This window comes from Schistocerca piceifrons, chromosome 7, assembly GCF_021461385.2.
Source record: "Schistocerca piceifrons isolate TAMUIC-IGC-003096 chromosome 7, iqSchPice1.1, whole genome shotgun sequence".
NCBI classification, from domain to species: Eukaryota; Metazoa; Arthropoda; class Insecta; order Orthoptera; family Acrididae; genus Schistocerca; species Schistocerca piceifrons.
Window position 1 is genome coordinate 5,450,362 of NC_060144.1, and position 24,128 is coordinate 5,474,489.

Genomic DNA, 24,128 nt, shown 5'->3' on the forward strand with positions numbered 1-24,128 from the left:
GGACACCAGCCTCCACCAGATGCTTGTCACCGGACTCTTCCTAAAAGCTCCTGTCACTAATCACATCCCACAGTGGTACACAGGGTTGAGTAAATGCAATGCTGAAGGTGCTGCCGAACCATAAACCACACTCCCATAGTCGATTTGGGGATTGGACAACGGCTCTGTAGAGCTGCAGCAGCTTACAGCAATCTGCACCCCAATTGGTGTTGCTCAGGCAACGGAGGGCACTGAGGTGCTACCAGCTCTTCTGCTAATGCTAACGAAGATGAGGGACCCAAGTCAATCGAGTATTGAAACCCAGTCCTAGGAATTGATATGTCCCCACTACAGTGAGTGGATCGTCATGAAGGTAAAATACGGGTACCAGATGAATAGTACGACACCGACAGAAGTGCATGACACACAACTTTGCGGCTGAAAACTGGAAGCCGTGGGCTAGAGTCCATGACTGCGCCTTGTGGATGGCTCCCTGGAGGCACTGGTCAGCAAGAACAGTACTGGAGCAGCAGTACTAAATGCAGAAGTCATCTGCATACAGAGAAGGTGAGACCTGAGGGCCCCAACAGCTGCTGCTAGACCATTAATGGCCACTAAAAGCAGAGAGACACTCAATACGGAGCCCTGTGGGACTCCATTCTCCTGGATATGGATCGAACTATGGGAGTCACCAACTTGGGCACAGAACGTATGGAGCAACAGGAAGTTTTGGATAAAAATCAGGAGTGGTCCCCGGAGACCCCACTCATACAATGTGGTAAGGATATGATGTCGCCAAGTCGTGTCGTATGCTTTACCTAAGTCAGAAAAGATGGCAATCAAGTGTTGTCTGGAAAAGGCTGTTTTGATGGCAGACTCAATGGACACAAGATTATCAGTGGTAGAGCAACCCTGGCAGAAGCCACACTGACACGGAGCCAGCAAGCCACGTGACTCCAGGACCCAACCTAACAAAGAACATTGGTGAGGCTGATGGGCTGATAGCTATCCACATCAAGCAGGTTTTTACCGGGTTTGAGCACCGGAATGGTGATGCTCTACTGCCACTGCGAAGGAAGCACGTCATAACAACAGAGCCGGTTGAAGGCGACAAGAAGACGTCGCTTGTGGTCACATGAGAGATGTTTTAATCATCTGGCTGTGGATCCGATCAGGCGCAGGAGCTGTGTCGGGGCAATGTGCAAGGGCACTGAGGAGCTCCCACTCTGTAAATGGGGCGTTATAGGATTCACTGCAGCGTGTAGTGAATGAGAGGACATTCCCTTCCAGCCGCCATTTGAGTGTGAGAAAGGCTTGGGGGGGTGGGGGTGGGGGTGGGGGTGGGGGGGGGGGGGGGTGTAATTCTCCAACGCACATGCACGTGCAAAGTGCTCGGCAATCAGGTTTGCTTCGGTACATAGCTCACCATTTATGGTAACACCGGGGACAGCTGTTGGTGCCTGGTACCCGAAAAGATGTTTGATCTGTGCCCTTACTTGGGAAGGTGATGTGTGGCACCCAATGGTGAAGACTTATCTCTCCCAACACTCCTTCTGTTGTTTGATAAGGTAGCGAACACAGGCACGGAGCCATTTAAAGGCCAGGAGGTGCTCCACAGAAGGGTGCCGCTTATGTCACTGTAAAGCTTGCCGATGCTCCTTAATTGCATCGGCGACTTCCGGAGACCACCAAGGAATTGCCTTACACCTCGGGAACCCTAAAGAGTGAGGAATCGCATTTTCTGATACAGAAACAATTGTGCTAGTCACCTGCTCTACCATCACATTGATGTTACCATGTCAGGGAGATTCAGCGATGACAGCAGAGGTGAAAGTTCCCCAGTCCACATTGTTCAAAGTCCATCTGGGCAGGCGCCCGTGTGCTTGACGCTGGGGCAGCGACAGGAAGATGATTAAGTGGTCACTACCACATAGGTCGTCATGTGCTCTCCAGTGGATATATGGGAGAAGTTCTGGGCTGCAAATTGATGAATCAATGGCCGAGTAACTACCATGAGCCACACTGAAATGTATGGCGGCCCCAGTATTTAAGAGGCAGAGGTAGAATTGCGACAGTAAAGTTTCGACACCTCTGCCTCCGCCAGTAAGCGTGGTACCACCCCACAACGGGTTATGCGCATTAAAGTGTCCCAAAAGTAGGAAAGGTTTAGAGAGTTGATCAATCAGTGCAGCTAACACACTCAGGGGTACTGCACCATCTGGAGGAAGATTAACATTGTAGACAGTTATTTCCTGCGTTGTCCTTATTCCGACAGCCACAGCTTCAAGAGGGGTTTGAAGGGGCACATGTTCACTACAGACAGTTTAGGACATATACGCAAACTCGACCTGACAGTCGATTGTAGTCGCTACAGTTCCTGTAATATTCCTTATAGATGCAGAGGGCAGGGGTCCGCATTTTGCTGGGAACCAGGAAATGCAGATAGCAGGTGTAAAGCTTAACAGTTGCCGTAGCTCATCCAGGCAGTTGAAAAACCACCGCAATTTCACCGGCATGGAACATTCGTTGAGGCAGTTTACGCCTCAGGGTCACCTGCTGCCACTGATTTATTGCCTGAGTAATCTATATCGATTGTGTCTGAGGATCTGGCAAGATCTAGGTCCTTGGCAGACACCAAAATCTCCACACCATCCACAGCCACAGAGGCGGTTGGTGCCACCGCAATTTCCTTGGTCTTAGGGGGTTTTCTTTTTGAATTTCTCTCGCTGCTCCTTCAGTTTCCCTGGCTGGGAGGACTTCACTGGCTCAGTCTGGGGGGCTGAGGATGAGCGTGAAGCCCTACGACCAGCTGCTTTTGAGCTCTTTAGCCACTGGTGGCTGTCTTCTTTACCACTAACAGAAACCTGCGAAGCGAGTGATCCAAGGAACCCCTTCCTACCGAGAGAAGCCAAAGATGACTTAAGCTTCTCTGGCTTAGAAGTGGGGACGGACGTCCTCGATGGTTGGGAGGGGCGGGGGGGCGGGGTTGCTCCCCGAGGTAGATGTGCAGGAGCAACAGGGAGAGAAATGCCCCCACCATCAAAGGGGCAGGTGTAGCCTTCTGGCTCCGAGAGGTGACCTGAGTTGGCACAGAGCTGATGGTGCCAGAATTATTGTAGCGGCGGCGTAAGACGATGTTATACGCACAGGATGCAGGCATTCAAACTTTCTTTTAACATCAGTGTAGGTCAGTCAGTCCAGGGACTTGTACTCCATGATTTTCCTTCCTTTCTGGCGAAGGATGTGATGGGTGTCCACAATCCCAGCATGTGATGCTGGAAGTACAGCTGGAAGAAATACAGCCGAACTTCCAGCACTTAAAGCACCGCATCGGGGGAGGGTTACAGGGCTTTACATCACACCGGTAGACCACCACCTTGACCGTATCGGGCAATTTATCTCCCTCAAAGGCCAAGATGAAGGCACCGGTGGCGACCTGATTATCCTTCGGACCCCCATGGACACGCCGGATGAAACGTACACCACATCGCTCTAAATTGGCATGAAGCTCATTGGCATGAAGCTCATCATCAGACTGCAAAAGAAAGTATTTGTGAAATATGATACCCTGCACCATATTTAAGCTCTTATGGGGCGTGATGATTACAGAAACATCCCCCAGCTTGTCACAAGCGAGTAACTCCCGTGACTGGGCAGAGGATGCTGTTTTGATCAAGACTGACCCAGATCTCATTTTGGACAAGCCCTCCACCTCCCCGAACTTGTCCTCTAAATGCTCAACAAAAAACTGAGGATTCATCGTCATGAAAGATTCCCCATCAGCTCTTGAACATACAAGGTACCGGGGCGATTAAGACCTGCTGCCATCCTTGGCCTGACGTTCCTCTCATGGTGTGGCCAGGAAGGGGAACGATTTGGGGTCTTACTTCTGCGCACTGAATTGAGCTCGTGATCGCTTAGAGACTGCTGGTGTTTCACCACCAGCAAGAGATGATGGACTACACTTCATTGTGTGTCATCCACCCTGATGCCACCACTACGACCAGGGGCCCTCCCCATGGGTGCCACCCAGCCGCAGCAAAGGCCACCTGCCAGGATGGCCACTGTTGGGAGTCCCGATGCCCCAAGGGGGCGCCCCTTGGCATACGTGGGGAGTTAACGGCGCAGGCATCAGCAGAGCGATCCCTGTGTGGTCAGGGGGCTACAACCAACAGGTTACATGGTGGCCCCACCACAACGGACTGGCTACCGTGCTGGATATCGGGTGCGAAGATGTGCAAGGTCATCATTGACGCAGGAATCGATACTGCATAGTGCATGGTGGAAAACGCACCCAGGAAGGTGTCCTCACCCAAGAGACGGAGAATGGGCAGGACTGCAATGCGATGACAAGAAAGTGGGCTAAAGATCTCAATGTACGATGGACACAATGCACCATGTAAGGCACCCTTCCCCAATTGGCTTGCTCTTCTGGAAAATTTTGAAGAATGGAATCAAACCCTACAGGGGACCATCACATGAAGGCCGAAACATGTGAAACTCCTTTTTAATCATCTCTTATGACAGGCAGGAATACCTCAGGCCTATTCTAACCTGCGGACCCACGGGGGGGGGGGGGGGGGGGGGGGGGGGGGGCGGCAACTTTTTGAATACCACTGTGCAGGCAATTTGCCATCTGTTGCGAGAAGAGCAGGATATGGCAGAATTCTTTCAGCTTGTTAATGACTCATTTGGCATACTGATTTCTTGTAGAATAGCTGACAAAAAGGCATTGGTGAGAGCTTGTGGAACCAACAAGCAGGTCCAGGAAATGATCTTCAATTAAATGTATTTTTGCTAAAAGAAATGCAGGTTGGCAACAGAATGCAACTACTGTCATTCCAGGAAGGGCTGTTAACGCTAATTAAGTCTTTGTCTTTCATTTTGATCCCCCGTCACTCAGTATTAAGTAGATTTTAACAGGATGGCTAAACGAGGATTGCCTCAAAACTGTTTTTGCAAATTACAGGTATAGGTCATTTTAATCAATAGACTCCTCTGAGAGGAGTGAAATATCACTTGTGTTTGTTGCTCCCATGAAAGAATGCTCCTGAGATTCCACTGTCTAACATTTCATCTGTAGGACTGGAAGATGTACAACAGCAATTCATATCATCGACATTGGTTTGTGGTATTTGGCTGGTATGTCTCGAGCAATGGCAAAGCTGGACGGGGAAGCTGCGACACAGAACATGTTTTGGTTGTGATACTGCTGCACTTTTTGCAGTGACTGAAGATAAGATATTTAATGTTCAGCAGATGGCTTCAACTATCTGGCATGTTATGTTGCACATTGTGGGGCAAAATGTACCACCACACTGAGATCACCACCAAATGAATTACTTTCTCTCCTACTATATTTTTTCAGAATAGGATGGATAAAATCTGTAGCGCGAGATAGTTTATCAGTACCATTTGACAAGTGGGTGCGACGAACACCACTCCTCGGCGGTTGAAGGGATCTAAACAGTTAAGTTATTGCTGCAAACTATGCATAAATAATAAATTGTGTGGGGTAAGTAGCCTTGTTTGTAGCAGTGCAGTAGAGCTTCTCACCCCTCAGCCGCAGTTCAGCATCAACAATGACTTTCCAACAGCCAATAGCAGGATGTTCTCCTTTGGGCCCAAACTTATAGAATAACAATGAGTGTGATCATGTTTACTTCCCAAGACTGCAAAGTGAAGTGACCAGACAACACTGAATCCTGCCACAAATGAAGAGAACAGTGCCATATAGTGGGTTGTGAGTGCACCAAGCTGTATTGCCAATCTTAAGGATGGGAGGAAGGAGCATTAGTTTTGATCGTTCTGTTGAACAAGATAATTACAGATGAAGCACAATTTCCAGCTAGGAGAAGATAAAGGAGGTCACCGGCTGTGTCACTTCAAAGGAACCATTTTGGCATTTACCTTAAAACCTACATCTGTATGGCCAGAAATAGATTTGAACTGTTGTACTCCCAAATACGAGTTGACCTAACCACTGCACCACCTCATTCTGTCTACCAATTAACGAGAAGCAGAATGTAAGTGGAGATACACATTGACTAACTCTTGTGCAAATTTTATTTAGTAATTACCAATACACTCTTATTTAACAATAACCTGCAACTCTGCCCAGGTGAAGCCAGATAATGCAGTTTATGAAATTATTCTGGAATCCCCCACAAAATATTTGTCTACAGCTGCCATAAAAATCTGTTGGACTACAGATTTTATTCACCCATAAATTTGTTTCAATGCATAAATTGGCGAAAATCAGATGGTGCTGAATCTGACCATTAGTGAGGATGTTCAAACAACATTTACTTCCAATCCTTCGGTTTGCCCTTTGCCAAAGCACCTTTTGAGAGCATTTGTATAGGTCTGATGAAATTTCTTGGAATCTCCAGCTAAATAAACATTGCTTCAGTAACTTCGGAGACAACATTTGTACGTAATGTACGAAATTATAGTTTGTTTCATGCTTTATGTCAATTTTCTGGTCTTTTGAAAATGTATTATCTGATCAAGAGGAAGCCCTGGTTGTGAGTACAATTCCCATGAAGCTGATGATGATAAAGGTAAGTTTCTTTTATTTACGTGAAGAGGGCATTGTCTTTTGGTTGTAAATTTTGCTTAGTGGAGAAAGGATCACTATCTGTCAAATCTGATTTGTCAAAGGATGATGAATTGGTGATAGATTGAAAATTGAGGAAGATGTTTGCCTCTGCCTGTGAAGTCACCTGCATCCCTCTTTCCAATTATCCATTTTCTTTCCCACGAAGAATATCAGTGAGAACGAAGGCTAAAAGTCAGATTTGGTTCACTGTAGTTCTTATTTGTGCAATTATCTTCACAAAATAAGAACTGTCTTGAGGCCAGCAAAGTATAAACAGCTTGACTGCCTGTTCTACAGTTACATCTACATGATTACTCTCCAATGGACAGTTAAGTGCTTGTCAAAGTGTTCACTGCATAACTTCCAAGTTATTTCTCTACTGCTCCACTCACTACCAGCACACAGGAAAAACGAACACTTAAACCTTTCTGCACAAGTTCCGATTTTTATTATTCCTCCGTATGTAAGCGGGTGCCAACAAAACATTCTCACATTGTGAGGAGAAAGTTTGTGCTCGAAATTTCATGGGAAGATCCAGCTGCAATGAAAAACACCTTTGTTTTAATGATTACCACCCGAATTCTTCATATCATATCCTTGGCACTCTCTCCCCTATTCCACAATAGCACGAAGCAAGCTGTTCCTCTTTGAACTGTTTTGACTTCCTCTGCTGATCTTATCTAATGTGGATCTTACATCGCACTACAATACTACATAAGAAGGTGGACAAGCATAGTGTAAGCAGTCTCTTTAGTGGACCTGTGCATTTCGTCAGTGCTCTGCTACTAAATTGCAGTCTTACAATATGCCTGTTGTGGTGGAATTCAAGAACATATACATCAGGCTACAAAACCAAATGGATCACAACAAAACAAACCACCATCTACTGCGCACACACACACACACACACACACACACACACACACACACACACACACACACACAAAAACCTAATGGTGCAGTGTGGAGCAGACAACATGCTGTTAACCAAAACATCTATGCAATGAAAAAGATTAGCCATCTGAAGATGGGCACGGTAGCCCGAAATTGATTACGACAATGAAATAAAACATTCAAAAAGTATTTGTGGCTGATTGCATCATTAACCAACTATCATTGATGGTGTGGAGTTCACAAGATCCAACATGGATAAAATAATGTAGTCTTTGGCTTACTTTACCCACAACATTGTCTATTACCTATGTGATTGTTCCAACTTAAGGTATTTGTAACAGTAATCCCTAAGCATTTAGCTGAATTTACAGAATTTGAGTTTGTGTAGTTTATCACATAACTGAAATTTAGTGGATTCCTTTTGATATTCATGTAGATGACTTGGCACTTTTCGTTATTTATAGTCAAATGGTTCAAATGGCTCTGAGCACTATGGGACTTAACTTCTAAGGTCTTCAGTCCCCTAGAACTTAGAACTACTTAAACCTAACTAACCTAAGGACATAGGACATCACACACATCCATGCCCCAGGCAGGATTCGAACCTGCGACCGTAGCGTTCACACAGTTCCAGACTGTAGCGTTATTTAGAGTTAATTGCCACTTTTCGCACCATACAGATATCTTGTCCAAATTGTTTTGCAATTTTTTTGATCATCTGATGTCTTTTATAAGCCAGTACATGACAGCATCATCTGTAAAAAATCTATGAGAGCTACTTAAAATGTCTCCTAAATCATTTATGTAGATCAGGAGCAGCAGAGGGACTATAACACTTCCTTTGGGAATGTCAGATATTACTTTTTTTTTTACTCTATGAATTTCCGTCAACTACTACAAACAGTGATCTTTCTGGCAACAAACTACAAATCCGGTTGCACAAATTAGACTATACTCCACATACACACAATTTGATTGGAAGTCAGTCATGAGGAATGGTGTCTAATGCCTTCTGGAAATATAAATATGGGATCAATCTGACATCCCCAGATGACAGATGTAATGAGAATGAACAGCCAATTACATTTCATAAGAATGATATTTTCTCAATCCATGTTGGCTGTTTGTCAATAAATTGTTATCTTTGAGATAATTCATAAGGTTTGAACACAGTATACACTCCAAAATCTTACTGCAAATTAGCGTTAGTGACCTGGGTCTACAATTCAGCAGGTTACTCCTATTTCTTTTCTTGGGTATTGGTGAGACTTTTGCCACTTTCCAGTCTTTATATACTGATCTTTCAATGAGCCATTAGTTGTATTCAATTGCTAAATATAGAGCTACTGTACAAGCATTCTCAGAGGAACCTGAACGGTATGTAGTCAGGACCAGAGCTCTTGCCTTTACGAAATGATTTAAGCTGCTTTGCTATGTCAAGGGTATCTACAAGGTGCACAACTTTGCTTCAACAATTTGCTGATAGGTGGTGACAACGGTAAGTAGCGGTCGAAAGAAAGACTGCAGACGTCAGGCAGTTAGCTTGGACCTCAGTCAACGTAACCTCATTCAAACATTAGTCGATTTGTGTCTGCATCATGAAGTTGTCCTCAATTGAAGATGTCAGTTTACGAGCCTAATTCTTGTCACTTGCAGGAGGCGTTACCGTTTTGTTTCAATATGGAGAAAACGGTGGCCAAGTCTCATCAAATGCTCAAGTACATGTGGTAAGGATGCTATTAGTGTAAGAATGTGTATTGAGTGGTTTCAACACTTCCAGAATGGTGATTTTAAAGTCAGACTGGCATAGTGGTGGAAGAGAGAATGTTTTCGAAGATGGAGAATTTGAGACATTGCCCAGTGAAGACTCGCATCAGACTCAAGAAAACCTGGCATGATTAGTGGGAGTGACACAGCAAGCCATTTCAAAACGTCTCAAGGCTTTGGGCACGATTTAGAAAGAAGGAACTTGGGTCCCGTGAGAGCTGGAACCAAGAGATGTTTAACGGTGTTTGTTAACAGTTGCTTCGGAGACAAAAATGGAAGGGATTTCTGCATCGCACTGTGACTGGGGATGAAAAATGGGTTATTATGATAACCCTAAACACAAAATATCATGGGGATATCCTGGCCATACTTACATGTCAACAGCCAAACCGAATATTCACAGCTCCAAGCTCGTGCTCTGCATTTGGTGGGACCAGCTCAGCATCGTGTACTATGAGGTGTTAAAACAAAGTGAAACAATCACAGGTGCTTGTTATCAAACAAGCAATGCGTTTGAGCAGAGCATTAAAAGACAAATGGCCACAACACAGTGAGAGGCACGATAAAGTGATGTCAAAATGTACTTGGAAATGTTAAAATGGGAAGTCGTACCTCAAGTCCTACACCACCTGCTGTATTCTCCACACATTACTCCCTCTGACTATCACCTGCTTAGATCAATGGCACATGGCCTGGCTGACCAACACTTCCGATCTCATGAATAAGTCACAAATTGGATCAATTCGTGGATCGCTTCAAAAGATGAACAATTTTTTCGAAGCAGTATTCATACACTGCCTGAAAGATGGAAGAAAGTAGTGGCCAGTGATGGAAAATACTTTGAAAGATACTTGTGTAACCAATTTGTTTCATTAAAGCCTCAAGTATTGGGGAAAAAATGCAAGAAGCAAAGTTGTACTTCTGTGTTACTCATATTGCAGATGTTCTTGGTACGAATTCCTGAATATTTATTTAGTCATGTTTGGTGAAAATATTTTGGAAAACAGTGTTTTGTAATTGCTTTAGCAGCACTGTCATCAGTAACATTACCAACTGCTATAGTGTTCTGGCCTCTTTCGTGTTCTATGGAGGATCAGTACCATCTCTTATTAATTTATTTAGTATACCTCCTAATAGATAGCAATACCACATCTGGTCTACGCTTACAGATTTAGACTGGAAGAAATGGAGACTGTCTTTCAGGAAGTTGTGAAGCTAATTTTTATCTGCTTTTTTAAATAGATGTGTTTTGCATTTATTTTTAGTGGGTTTGAATGTTACGATATTCAGTCTCACTACAATAATCTTGTTGTCACTAATCACTTTACCTGTCATGACGCTCCCTATTTCCTAAGGATTATTTGGTGTTAAGAGGTCAATTATGTTTTCTGAACCATTTACGCTTCAAGGGAGTCCTGAAATAATTGTACAAAATAATTTTCTGAGCAGGCATTTCAGAAGGAGTTTTATGCATAACACTGACTTTAAATGTGTATTTTCACCAACATATCGAGGGTAGACTTAAGACACTACCAACCATAACTGTTCGAGTGTGGTACCTGTTTTTCCCGAATTGTTCAGCAACTGTGTCATCTGAGTTTGGGGAGAGGACGAAGGGGGGGGGGGGGTGTTTAAAAGAAACCAACTATAATATAAGCTCTACCCGTACCAGCTCACAGAAACAATCTACTACCAGGTAAACTAGTTCTGGCAGGAATAAACACTCTAGCACCAACTGTATTTAATGCACCCTTTCCAAAAATTGTTTGGTCTTCAGTAAAAATTTCAGATGAACTTTTCTTCAGCTTCAGCCAGCTTTCCATACCTGTAACGATTTGAGCTTCAGTGTTTTCTATTAGCCCTTGGAGCTTTGGTTCTATTCCGAAACAGCTACTACAATTTACAACTACAATACTGATTGTTTCTAAGTCTACTTTCCTGTGTTTGTCGTGCTCCCTTTTAGACCGACACCTTTTCCGTAGTTTCCAGACATCCTCTAACCTAAAAATCCACTCAGTCGCCTCCACACAGCCCCAACATGTAGTGGACTCCTAATCTATTTAGCGGAACCCAGAAACCCACCACCTTATGGTGCAAGTCAAAGCATCTGCTGCTTAAACGGTCGCTTCATACCTGTCTGAGCCTCTGATTCAGACCCTCCACTCAGCTCTGTACCAAAGGGCTACAGCCTGTTCTGTCGATGATGCTACAGATGGCAATCTCCACCTTCATCTCACAAGCAGGACTGGCAATCTTTATCACTTCAGCAAGCTGCCCGAAACCATAGAGAATCTCATCCGATCAAGTTACACACATAGTTAATTGTGACGTGAGCCGCCACCTGCAGCTGACTGCACCCTGTGCTCTTCATGGCGTCCTTTCCACGAATGATTACTCCCGGTATGCACCGAGTGCACACCTCATCCCTTCCCCTCTATGACAGGCATATCCCTAAGGGACCCCATTACGCACCTAATATTGGAGCTTCCAACTACCAGCAAACCCACTCTCTGTAAATGCCCAGAACTTGTGGGCCAAAAGGCCTCTAGAATAGTGAGGGTGATTTTATCTGGCTCTGGGATTTCATCAGCCACACATAGCACTCAAACCAGGGTGGCCCTTCTTTTGCCCCCCCCCCCCCCCCTGGAACATCATTCACTGCCTGCCTCCTCTTCCAGCGACCTCCAACTCGACTATGGATGAGGTATCAGCTTCAGTGTGGGCAGTATCTGGTTCAATTGGCTCCGAGCACTATGGGACTTAACTTCTGACGTCATCAGTCCCCTAGAACTTAGAACTACTTAAACCTAACTAACCTAAGGACATCACACACATCCATGCCCGAGGCAGGATTCGAACCTGCGACCGTAGCGGTCGAACGGTTCCAGAATGTAGCGCCTAAAACCGCTCGGCCACTCTGGCTGGCGACAGTATCTGGGGCACCCTTAGTACTGGACTGATTAGGGAATACATGGGACATGCTGGATATCTCCCGCCGGATCCCCAACATATTCCCCCCCCCCCCCTCCCCTCCTCCCGTGACGCCTAATGACGACAGCCTCAAGCTGTGCGACCATAGCCAACCTCACCTGGTCCTTGAAGGGTCACCTATTCAGCTCTCATCTGAACACAGCGATGACACTCCCTATCCATACGAAAAATGGCAAAGCTGTATACTACACAGTTATTAGAATGCTGGTGAACACATGCAAGAAAGTAAAGTGGATTATTAACCACGCAGGTAATTTAAAATAAGTCACTTCTGTTTGTAGCTCATACACACAACTCACATACAAACAGGTACATGCTTTATCTGCAGCAGCAACTGAAGGCAGACTCACTGACAATCCACCCGATAGTGACACAATCTGAGCAAAAACACAATATTTTTTGGGAACACTATACACTGGTCATTCATAAGACAACTTTTATACTTTTTTCAGTCCTTACAAATCCTTTATCAGACCTCCCAACAATTACGGAAGTGCTACTCGCCATTATTCTTAGGATATTTATTATTGTACATTAACAGTGACCAGTCCAATTCCAAAATTATATTGTACAAATGATCATAAGGATATGGCTGCATGAAATCTAAGGAAGCATTTAAAACCATAGAGCTTTCATACCCGACTGAGTCTTGAAACAGCCAGGCTAATGCAACCCTTGTATTCTTCAGGATTCTTTTTGACAAGAGCATCAATGAGACTAGTGGCTGCGGTGACAACTCCCATGTGCTGATCATTTAGAAGATGGATTATTCTTGATGTCCACTCTCCACTTGGGATTATCTCTTGTGATGTGCGGAATAATCTCAGCAAGCAGAGGGCGGCAGACTGCTTGACGACATCCATGGTATCTCTGGGTAAACACACACATATTAAAGTATTTCAATATCAAGAATTTCACCACTGGATAGGAGAAGGCAAATTCTCCAGTGACAGACAATTACTGACCAAGCCCAAACTAACTACTATTAACATACTTTACTTGAATGAGGGAAATTTATAATAAAAATATAAAAAACAAGTTTACCACTTGCTAGCTTTCTTATAAGACTTATCCACAAAAAGTGGTGCAGAAAAGGAGACAAAGATAGTAAGTATCTGTTGGTTACGGAAGAATGTGTTTTTATGAAGACTGCATACTGTTTCCAGAACAAGCTATTACGAGTCTTCAACCTGAATATAAATTGGGTGTATCCAAACTAAAATGATTGTTATGTATCAATTACAATGCTACGAATTGAAATGCTTTCTCCAGTGACCATAAAATTCTAAAATTAGAAAAACATGGGTCGAGTTATGCCAACAGAGATCAATCTCACTTTTGCAATCTTATCACTGTGAATTTCAAAGCAATGAATTTTTAAGCTAATGCATTTTTTTTTATTTTTCATCAGAAATGTCCTATAGAATAGGAATATGGAGTGGTTCCTGTATCATTTGTAAAATTTTGAAAACAAACAGGCATGGAATAACTTTAAAATTTTACGAGCATGTTTTAGACATCTACTTCAGAACTTAAAAAACACACACTCTCGTCAATGTGTTTGAAATAATTACTTATAGTGCAATAATCATTTGAGTAATTTAATAGTAAAAAAATTACCACTGTTCAAACATAGTCATCTCTCAATGATTAATATGCATCCCTAAAAACTAGCTTTTGTTATAATGTATCTTGCTGTTTCACATACCCTGAAACGAGAAGTTTTGGTATCTCATGACCAAATGCTTCAGCCATTTCTTTGCTTCCAATATTTGCTATGCACTGCAGTGCTAGACTAACATGAACTGGGTTCCTGCAATACAAATGTTACATACATTACTATGTTTATAGTAAGTGCATATTTTGCTAGACATTAATATTTGTTTCTTACCTTGATGAAAGATCATTTTTGATGCTCTGGATAATAAGTTTGATGAGATCACTGTTGGTGTTTACGAGGACCGATATAAAGAGATAACCCTTAAAATAACAAATTTTAATTAGGACCACTGCTCATCACCATCATCATCATCACCATTACCATCACACATTAGATCATAACTTATTATTTAACTTACAATTTGCTTTTCTGAGTATTTGTTGGATGAAAGCAGGTTAACTGCTTCCATATGGCCAAAGTCAATATCATGACCCAGTAGGAATATAAACAATAATTTACAAACATATTTCTTCTTCTGGTAACCATCTAACGTCTTATCACCTTTAAATTTACTCCTGATATTAGCTAATTCTTTGTTTATTCTTTTGATTTCTGCTTCTTTGCTTTTACCTGCAACAAAATAAAGAAAAAATTAGCTATGTGAATAGAGTTAAATACATAATTTAGCAAAAGTACTATGTACAACCACCACCCTAATACACTGGTTCTCATCAAAGTATCATTTTACATACACATACAGTTATAAAATACCAAAAAATAATTGTGTAACACACACATGAATGTATCAATACTGAAGAAAGAATGAAGAACATGGTTTAACACCCTACTGACAATGAGAAACAGTATGAACTCCAAACAAGACATTAAAAACAGTATTAGGTAAAACCTAACATTAGACAATAATTGACTTAACAATTATGGGAACTTCCAGTAGTGTTAAAAGTAAACTAATTAATTAACAACAAATTACTGTATTGATATTCAATTTACTGAGTAGTTTTCCGTTCACTTATGTGGAAAAATGCTTTGTGAAAATGATTCTTTCACTTGAGTCCATGCAGTGTTAGCAAAACCGCTCTTGTAAACATGGCATTTTTTTGACTTTTCAGTTTTTCCTTAACTCTGAAAAGTCTGGTAAAAGTCAATTTTTTTTTCTCCATTTCTTTAATAAGGTTACTGCTGTATTGGAAGAGTTACTCCCAGATGTCAGTGTATTAGGTGTGAAATGGTTTGGAATACTAGAGGTTTTATTCAATAACTTTGTTACTTGTTTAATATTTAACCAGTTGAGTTATAAAACTTATAATTTGTTATCACATATCAGACAAAGTGAGGAAAGAGAACGGAGCTTTGTGCAGTTTTATCTGACTGGATGTCACAAATGTTACATTATATTAAAACAGTCATCTGTTCTTAATGTACCTATGTCAACTTTATGTTATGATTACACAGAAATCATAAAAAGGATCTTACATTACATGAACAATACTGATGCTGCAAGATGAACTATTCACTCACAGTAAAGATATTTTCCGAATGATTGCATTTAGTGGTTCAGTTTTTTGGAAGTGCAACAACAAGGATATCAACAGATTTAGGACCCAAGGCTCAGAAATTTTTTTCTGTGACTGACACAATGCTTTCAAAGGTGGCACAATGAATAGCACATTGTGGAGTTAGTTTAGAAATTACATATTTTCAAATGCAATCTTTACAGTGATGTGCCATTTTTACTAGTGTAACCAAGAATTTCTCTTTCCACAGCCATATTGTTGGGTACCGTAAGCTTGGAAAACCAGTCTGAATTGCTGTGCAACCTAGGACATCCAGAGTTAACACATCACAAGATGAAGACCACATATTGTGCAGAACCTGTTCATGTAGTAATGCTGCACACCAACGAAGGACTGTTTTATTTAATATTTCATCTCAATGAAAATTAAGATTTGCATTTTAGAAATGCAGATAAAATATATGATAACCACTTACATTGAAATTCTCCATCAGTAACTGATACTATTGAAAGGCATCCTGGGAAATCTTAACACAATATTACACATCCACTGCATATAAATGTTACTCAGGAAGCTATACTGTCGTTCATCAGCATGGTGGACAATAACTACTTGAGGCATGACTGCTTGTGGTTTATGATTGTTCCAGTGCAACGACTGCTTAGTGACACAAAATGGATCCCACCCAAAGTTGGATGCAGAAACCTATTCCTACCACTGCCACCATAAATTCAACTTGGCAGCAGCACAGAAAATATTCAATGACTGACTGTCTACTGATTTCTGGATATAGCACCAAAGCTGTTAAATTCACTTGATACCTTATTATCACAATGGAACAACAATACTCATTTACACTGGGATACTAAGTAGGTATGATGTCTATAGGAATGTTATTCTACACAGAAATTGCTATTTTTTTTATTATAACACTGGCCTATTGTTCATTGTTGATTGGGGAGCTCTGCACTGGTTGACAATAAAACTGCTTCAAGCTGGTGTTTAACCACTTTAACTACTGCTTCCCATATTGAGATTCTTTGTACCACAAAAACAGAGTATTCTCTAGGCACAGGTGACTCATTAGCACTTGTCACATTACAAAGGCTGTGTTATCAGGACCAGACAGTTCTTTGCTGGATCCCAAGAGATCAGAGAGAGAGAGAGAGAGAGAGAGAGAGAGAGAGAGAGAGAGAGAGCAGGGGGGGGGGGGGGGCAGATAATGTTAGAAAATTTGCAGGAACACCACAAATGCATATGGGCAAAGATCATAACACACTGAGAACTTCAACAGTGGTGATTATTCTTTGCAACTTTGTCATTACAACATACTTGGTTTCCATTCCCCTGCCTGTGCTTTAATTTGCATCAGATATAAATACACTATCTTGGTTAAATGCAACGTGAACACTTTTTTCATGCACACATATTTATTGGGAGGTATGATCTGCTGAGTTTCCTTCTCTTGTGAACATTATGTTAAGCCCTGCATCTGATGTAAGATATTTGGTTGTTTAGGAAAGTTACTGATACTTTCAGTGAGGCAGACACAAACTGAGCTGAAGTTTTTAAGCCAAAAGTTTTGTACTATGTCTGGGCGTGGCAATTTCCAATTTCATGATATTATTGCTGCAGTGACCTTTCCTGTAATTACGGTGCTGTTTTCCATTTCTGACATGTCTTGTTCTTTCCTCCTTTCTTCTTACCCATAAGTTATTTATGACACAGATTGCACCTTTCCTGATGCTTATGATTGTAAGCGTTACAATTTCTTGTTGATTGGGGAGTTTGTTGTTTGGGGAGCTCTGCTGCTGCTGCTGGATAACAATAAAACTGCTTCGAACTGGTGTTTAAACACGTTAACTATTACTTCCCACCTTGGGATTCTTTGTACGACTTCAGTCCCATGGCTTTTAAGCTGAGGTTTTGTTTCAGTGTTTCTTATAAATCTAACGTGCATTGCTTGTCTGCTAGTGCGTATATAATAGTATGCCAAAATCTGGGGAGGGCCCAACCTTTTATCACTCGCTAACGATTGTTATAAGAGCGTATCAGTATCTAGCTGGTCGACTGTGGTTAGTGTGTCTGATTTTATTTTGGTTGTCTAAGCACTGAATGCTGTGCACTTCCTTGTTGACAGCCACATTTCAGATGCACAGCCTACAGTTGTAAAATGTCTATTACTGAAACAGCAGCACCACACAAGAGACAAAACCACTAATGTTTTGGTTCTTGTACAGACGCCTCGGTCAGGCTTACTACTTTGTGACCGTTGGTTGCTGCTTTGCATCTCTCTAGACAGTTTTGAGTGACTGCGCGTCTTGCCACACTGTATGACGATAGGATGTAACATCGAAGGATTGAGGTAAATTAGCAATATTCTATGTAATTTTTTTTATTGTCATAGACAAATCCTGTGAAAGCTGCAATTCTGACATGGTGCTGCTTATGTCTTGTATTAGCTGGGGCAGCTGTGGAGCTACTTTTTTGTGGCAGGGGAAGGGAGGGGGGGGGTCACATTAGCTACCATCAGTGTCTCTCTTCCCAAATATATCTTGCAATCGCTACCACTTTCATCATGCCACAGACACATACAGTTGAAATAAACACAATGTACATAAAACATTTGTGTGTGTAATAATAATAATAATAAACCTTTAGCACTAGCCCAAGGAATGACCATTCAGAAAAATACAGTTTTGAAAACTTACGCCCAGAAATATAGGAATAAATGTATCGTACAATTTATTTAAGAACTATGTCAACAAACACACTAGTATTATTTTATATTGTGTAAACTATGACCTTAAGTTTACATTCATTATCAGTATTTCACTATCAATGTAAACACTAGCCTACAAACTATGATCATATGAGCAAGTAATGAAAGGAATGGCGTTTGTTTCAACATTTCTCCCAAAATTGTAAAACTCAGTTTTTTCTACTTGTAATTACTGGAAAGTCTTTTTTTTTGTCTTCCCTTACTCAACTTGATGTAGTTTGCCAGTTCTATCTGCAGACTGACTAACCCTGTCACATTTCTTGCTGATAACTGGTTTGGTCAGCCAGTGGATGAATGCCTTGTTCTGGCTGTAGTGTCACTGATCAGCCCACCAGCCTATCAACAAGATCAACTGTAAACATAATTCCTGAGTTCTTTCATTCCTCACTACGTGATACTCCTAGTTTTTCATTTTACTTTACACTCAGAAAGTCTGCTGTGAAATTTGGATATTTACATACACTATAACAAACGCTTCTATTAAAATTTACACGGGGGGCAAGTTGGGGGTGGGTGGGGGGCTGGAGGGGAGGAAGGTTCATGACGATTCCGTCGTCTCCCCATGGATCCGCGCTTGAGACTTGTCAGAGAATATGGGGCCGTCGGCAGTAAGCAAGGTTAACAGCAGGGACGTCGTGATCTGTAATGTTAAAGTTCCTTACTTTAATTTTCAAGTAAACGGAAAAGTTCAATGATCAGGTACAATCTGCAGCTGAAACAAGGAAGTATCTATAAACTGAGATCTGCGGGTTCAGAGCCCGGCCGCGCGGCGGCGGCGGCAGCTATTTCTGGAGGCTGCGGTGACGCACGGAGCGGCGGCCAGGAAGGAGACAGCGGCGGCAATCAAGAGCGAGCGGCCACGCTCAATGACTTAATGACGCGTCTGTTTACGGCGTCTGTTCCCGCGTGGGCCGTGGCGGCGGCCGCCTGGCGCTACGCTGTCTGCCCCCAACTACCGACACCTGTTACACCACGTGCCCGCCGCTACTGGTTGGCTGGTTCTTGGAATTAAAGGGACCAAACTGCGGGTCATCAGTCCCTTCATCCTGTATGTGTTGGTGCAAAAATAATCCTCGAAAGAAGGATACAAAAGGAAAAACTGGGAAAACCGATTGTAAGCAAGACACAATAGGGCAGAGACAAAACCACGATGAAGAAGGAAGGTAATGAAGGGGTAAAGCCGGGTGAGCCGCTGTGCCCAAAATGAAGTCTGAGGTCCCTGGAGTATCGGATGCGATGGCAGATGCACCCTCTGCATCCCACCAGCACCACCTCACTGTCCGTGAAGCAGCAGCACATACAAGATGACACAGTTTTAGCAACAATAAAACATTAAAAACGACAAATATAAAAGAACAAGTAGAATAAAAAGGTGGGAAGGGTAGGGGCCAGGTCAGACCGCCGAGCAAGGGCTGCCATGGAACCCCTGGGCCAGAGCAGGCGATCATGACCATTCGACGTTGACAGCATCCGTGGCTGGACTATCACAACTGGAACATTCGCCCCCCCCCCCTCTCCCCCCCCCCCCTCCCTCGACAAGCACTGAAGTGTACCTTGCGAGGGCGGGGAGGGGAGGGGAGGGGAGGGGAAGGGGGGGCGAGGGCGAGAGTGGGCAGCTGCGTCCTCCCCTTTATCCAAACGGGGAAAAAAGTGAAGGTAGTTCCCCACAGTAAGAAAAGTGACAGTTCATCGCTAAGAGCTGATAATAAAATACTTCTTTATTATGATGACTATCTTCGAACATCATCAGGTACCGAAAATTATTTAAAGCAGTTTAGATGGCGACGTAAAAACTGTGGCATCAATTAGCGGGAAATAATCGTAAGTTTCTGTTGTTGTGTAGTAAGTTGGTTGGTTAGTGCAATGTTCCAGGGATCATTTTGCACTATAGAGCGCAATGATGTGGAACAAGTCTTTACATTTAAATCGCAATTTTGTACATATGGTTACATTCTAAGCATTTCCAAGTTTTTTGCCAAAGAAAAAAGAAGAAAAATACAAATGTTGTAAGTTCTTCCCATCACCCCTTACACATTTCAGTAACAGAAATTCTTTCAAAGAGTACAAGGAGTTGTCAAGGAGAAACTTTTTGACATTGTTTTCAATTTTTATTTTGCTGTCTGTCAAATTTTACATCACTGGGCAAGGGATCAAAATTTTTTTGTTGCAGCATTGTGCACTCTCTCTGCGAAAGACAACCTTAATGTCAAGTAAAAAATGTCATTTTTCCATCTCGTATTGTAATTATGTACAACACCGTTCCTTTTGAACTGTAAAGGATTATTTACAACAGACGTCACGAGAGAATAAATATACTAAGTTTTAGTGAGAATGCCCAACTGCTTGAATAAATGTCTACAAGATGATTGTGAGCGAGCGCCGCATTTTATTCTTACAGTACAGTTTTGCGCAATAAACATTTTTCTTTCTTAAAAATGAGTTAAGCCAGAACATTATCCATATGACGGTATTGAATGAAACTAGGCAAACCATCTCAACTGATTTGTCCCTCCCCAAGATTTGCAATGATTCTAAGTGCAAATGTGGCTGAAATCCAATATACTATACTGTGAATAATAAAAAGTACTACACACTGTCCCTCTTCCTTGCTTATATATATACACACACATATTGGTTCGAACATTGTGTTAAGGTAATGAATATGCTGGAAAATGAAGGAGGTATTCGCAAACCTTACTGGCAACCTGCCCCGCCACAAAGACGTATAAATTCAGAATCAGCTGTACGAAGGCCTGAACTGTATACGTAGGCATTTGTGCTCAAACCTTGAAACTATTTTGCAATTCGCCGCTTAAGTCGCTGCAACTGGAAAGCCACATGAGTATGGGTTTGAAAGCTTCCAGGAGCGTTATACTTTCAGTTCACGATGGTTATTCTCATGTTGCCAGTCGAAGTAAAACAGTAATAAACCTTAATACTGAAAGTAATCGCTGTATCTGACACCAAAGTAATATGTAGAAATCCCACACAACATACACTCTCAGTGAATAGGCGTGGACGTCCGCAGAAATTTATCCAGGGTGAGAGGGGGGCCTAGAAAGACTTAATTGCCGTCTATGACATAAAAGAGTTGGTCACTTTCAAGAAACCAGGAAAAGGCAGTTTGATTTGCAAAACAAGTATTTATATGCTTGCTGCGAAGGATGGCCACCCAAACAAACGAGCCATAGTATTGCCTCATTACAATCACCTACGTAATAATATTACAACTATCTGAACGAGAGGCTTAGTGAAGTCACGCGAAATCTATCGCTTACAGAAGTGTATGAGAATCCTGTAATGAATAAAAAACTCTTTACTCTGAATTTCGGAGTACCCTCCTCCACTGCCCCCACCCCGCCCGTCGTCTAAGGTAGTAGGTCGTAGGTACATACTGTAATATCACACTTCTCTTTGTTGTGGAAAAACGCAAACCGTTTCGTGATTTTAGAAGTAGCGTTACAAGTTTATTATTTTGTCCCGTTCTTATTTTCTGAAATTGAAATTGATTGACGATCCCTTTCGTGAAAACGACCCGGGAGCTGAGAGGCTTTACTCGAACGACGAAGGCGCAGAACAGGAGTATTTTTTTTATCTTATCTGGTATAAGTCGTATCGGGAGGATGCAAATTGGGAAGCACACTCGCCCATTTGTAAAACTTTTACATTAGTATACGATGAAGTTCTTAAAATGTTTACGCTGCTTACACCTCTTCGATATTGCCCTTTAACGCTGTCTTTGAAGCAATGCACCTGCAGGCAGCCCACCACTCAAAAAACGCAAAACAACGAAATAGGTTTTATAAAAGGCTATTATAAAGTGCTTTCATCATACACGAGCACAGTTTTTGAAGGAAACGTACTCCATTTCCGTCATCCGTATCCTTTCCATGAAACTAATACGAGTTGCCTCCCTGTTCCCTTCCCACCCAACTCAACTTTCTGGGCACACTTCCGTAAACTGCTAACCTACTGTCTACGAAATTAAATTTTAACAAAAATCTACAGAGTGTCATAGATTGTTGGTGTTTACAGTACTGCTACGAAATACTAGCTGCCACAATAAGCTTTCGACCCTCTTCCTTTTCAACTACTTGTGTGTTCTGGCACAGAGGTTCTCCTTTGGAACTTTTTTCACAGGTTTTATGACTGTACAAGTCCAAGACCTGTGACGAAGAGTATAACGAATCAACTCTTACGCAATACCACGATGGATCCGTTTCAGACAAAACAGATCACGGGGTTGCCGGGTTTGGGTGGAGATTTTCTCCCCTCGGAGACTGGGTGTGTATGTTATTTCATCTAATCTTCATCGACGATGGACGTCGAAGAGAGACTTGCACCAGGCGACTGAACAACTCCAGACGCGGTCACTTCATTTCATTCAACTCATAGTAACTTCTGATAGATGTGGAGCGGAACGATCGGCAAGTGTAACCTTCGAGTCTTTCTGCGAGACGCCCTTGGACCCGCACAAGGCAGGGATCCGGGGTCGAGTTCCAGTCCACTATTAAATTATGGCTTACGTTCAACTCCACGTACACTCGGATAAGGCGAACAAATTTGGTTCAATTACTGTAAGCCTTCATGATTACACTACCCGTCTCCATAGAAGTCGTGCTCGACTCGCGTGCAGTCATTTCGAATACTGATGGTGAAAAAACATTTCGAATGCCAGTATTTGGCCGGCAAGGCTAGGAGATGATGTGGCGTTAAGTACCTGGCGATCAGAGACTACCCAAAAGCCCTAAATTAAAAACCAAATCTCTTATTTGCTTCCGATGTTCTTGTAGATCCTCTTCATGGACGAGACGGTCATTTGTGTGATGAGGCACTGGCCGCCAAAACATACAAATGTAAAATAACGAGAGTTGAATGGGATTGCCGCTATTCGGGATGAGGAGGTTGAATCGTCACTGGGTTCAACATCTCTGATTATAATTTTAACTCTAGCGCAGGGGCACACGGTTTAAGCCACGAAGCAGTAATATGCTTTAGTGAGTAGCCCGTTATTGCTTGCCATTTTCTAGAACGATTTCCTGCGTACCATAGATGAAGGGCTGATTCCATATGCCTAGATTTCCGGAAAGCGTTTGATACAGTGCCCTATTTCGAAGTACTGATATAAACTATGTGATATAAAGTATCCGCACACGGGGCTGAAAATGACTTACAAGTTCGTGACGCCCTGCACCGGTAATGCTGGAATTCAATATGGTGTTGGCCCACCCTTAGCCCTGATGCTTGCTTCCACTCTCGGAGGCATACGTTCAATCAGGCGCTGGAAGGTTTCTTGGCGAATGGCAGCCCATTCTTCACGGAGTGCTGCGCTGAGAAGAGGTTGCGACGTCTGTCGGTGAGGCCTGGCACAAAGTCGGCGTTCCAAAACGTCCCAAAGGTGTTGTATAGGATTCAGGTCAGGACTCTGTGCAAGCCAGTCCGTTACAGGGATGTTATTGTCGTGTAACCACTCCGCCACAGGCCGTGCACTACGAACAGGTGCTCGATAGTGCTGAAAGTAGCAATCGCCGTCCCCGAATTGCTCTTCAACAGTGGGAAGCTAGAAGGTGCTTAAAGCACGAATGTAGGCCAGTGTTGTGGTAGTGCCACGCAAAACAACAAGGGGTACAAGCCCAGTCCATGAAAAATACGGTAACACCATAACGCCACCGCCTCCGAATTTTACTGTTGGCACTACACACGCTGGCTGATGACGTTCACCGGGTATTAGCCATAGCCACATCCTGCCATCGGATCACGACATTGTGTACCGTGATTCCTCACTCCACACAACGTTTATCCACTGTTCAATTGTCCAATGTTCACGCTCTTTACACCAAGCGAGGCGTCGTTTGGCACTTACTGGCGTGATGTGTGCGTTATGAGCAACCGCGCGACCATGAAATCCAAGTTTTCTTG

The 24,128-nt window shown here is 42.7% G+C and overlaps 1 protein-coding gene across 1 annotated transcript in view; it reads right to left on the minus strand.

The window, feature by feature from the left end:
* Positions 1-24,128, minus strand: part of LOC124804678 (AP-2 complex subunit alpha) — a 329,898-nt gene that overhangs the window by 120,885 nt on the left and 184,885 nt on the right. The window contains exons 3-6 of the mRNA XM_047264924.1: positions 14,311-14,522; positions 14,124-14,212; positions 13,941-14,045; positions 12,871-13,102 (exon numbers count right to left, since the gene is read on the minus strand). Of these exons, the coding sequence (XP_047120880.1) occupies positions 12,871-13,102; positions 13,941-14,045; positions 14,124-14,212; positions 14,311-14,522 (638 nt within the window). The remainder of the gene's footprint in view (positions 1-12,870; positions 13,103-13,940; positions 14,046-14,123; positions 14,213-14,310; positions 14,523-24,128) is intronic.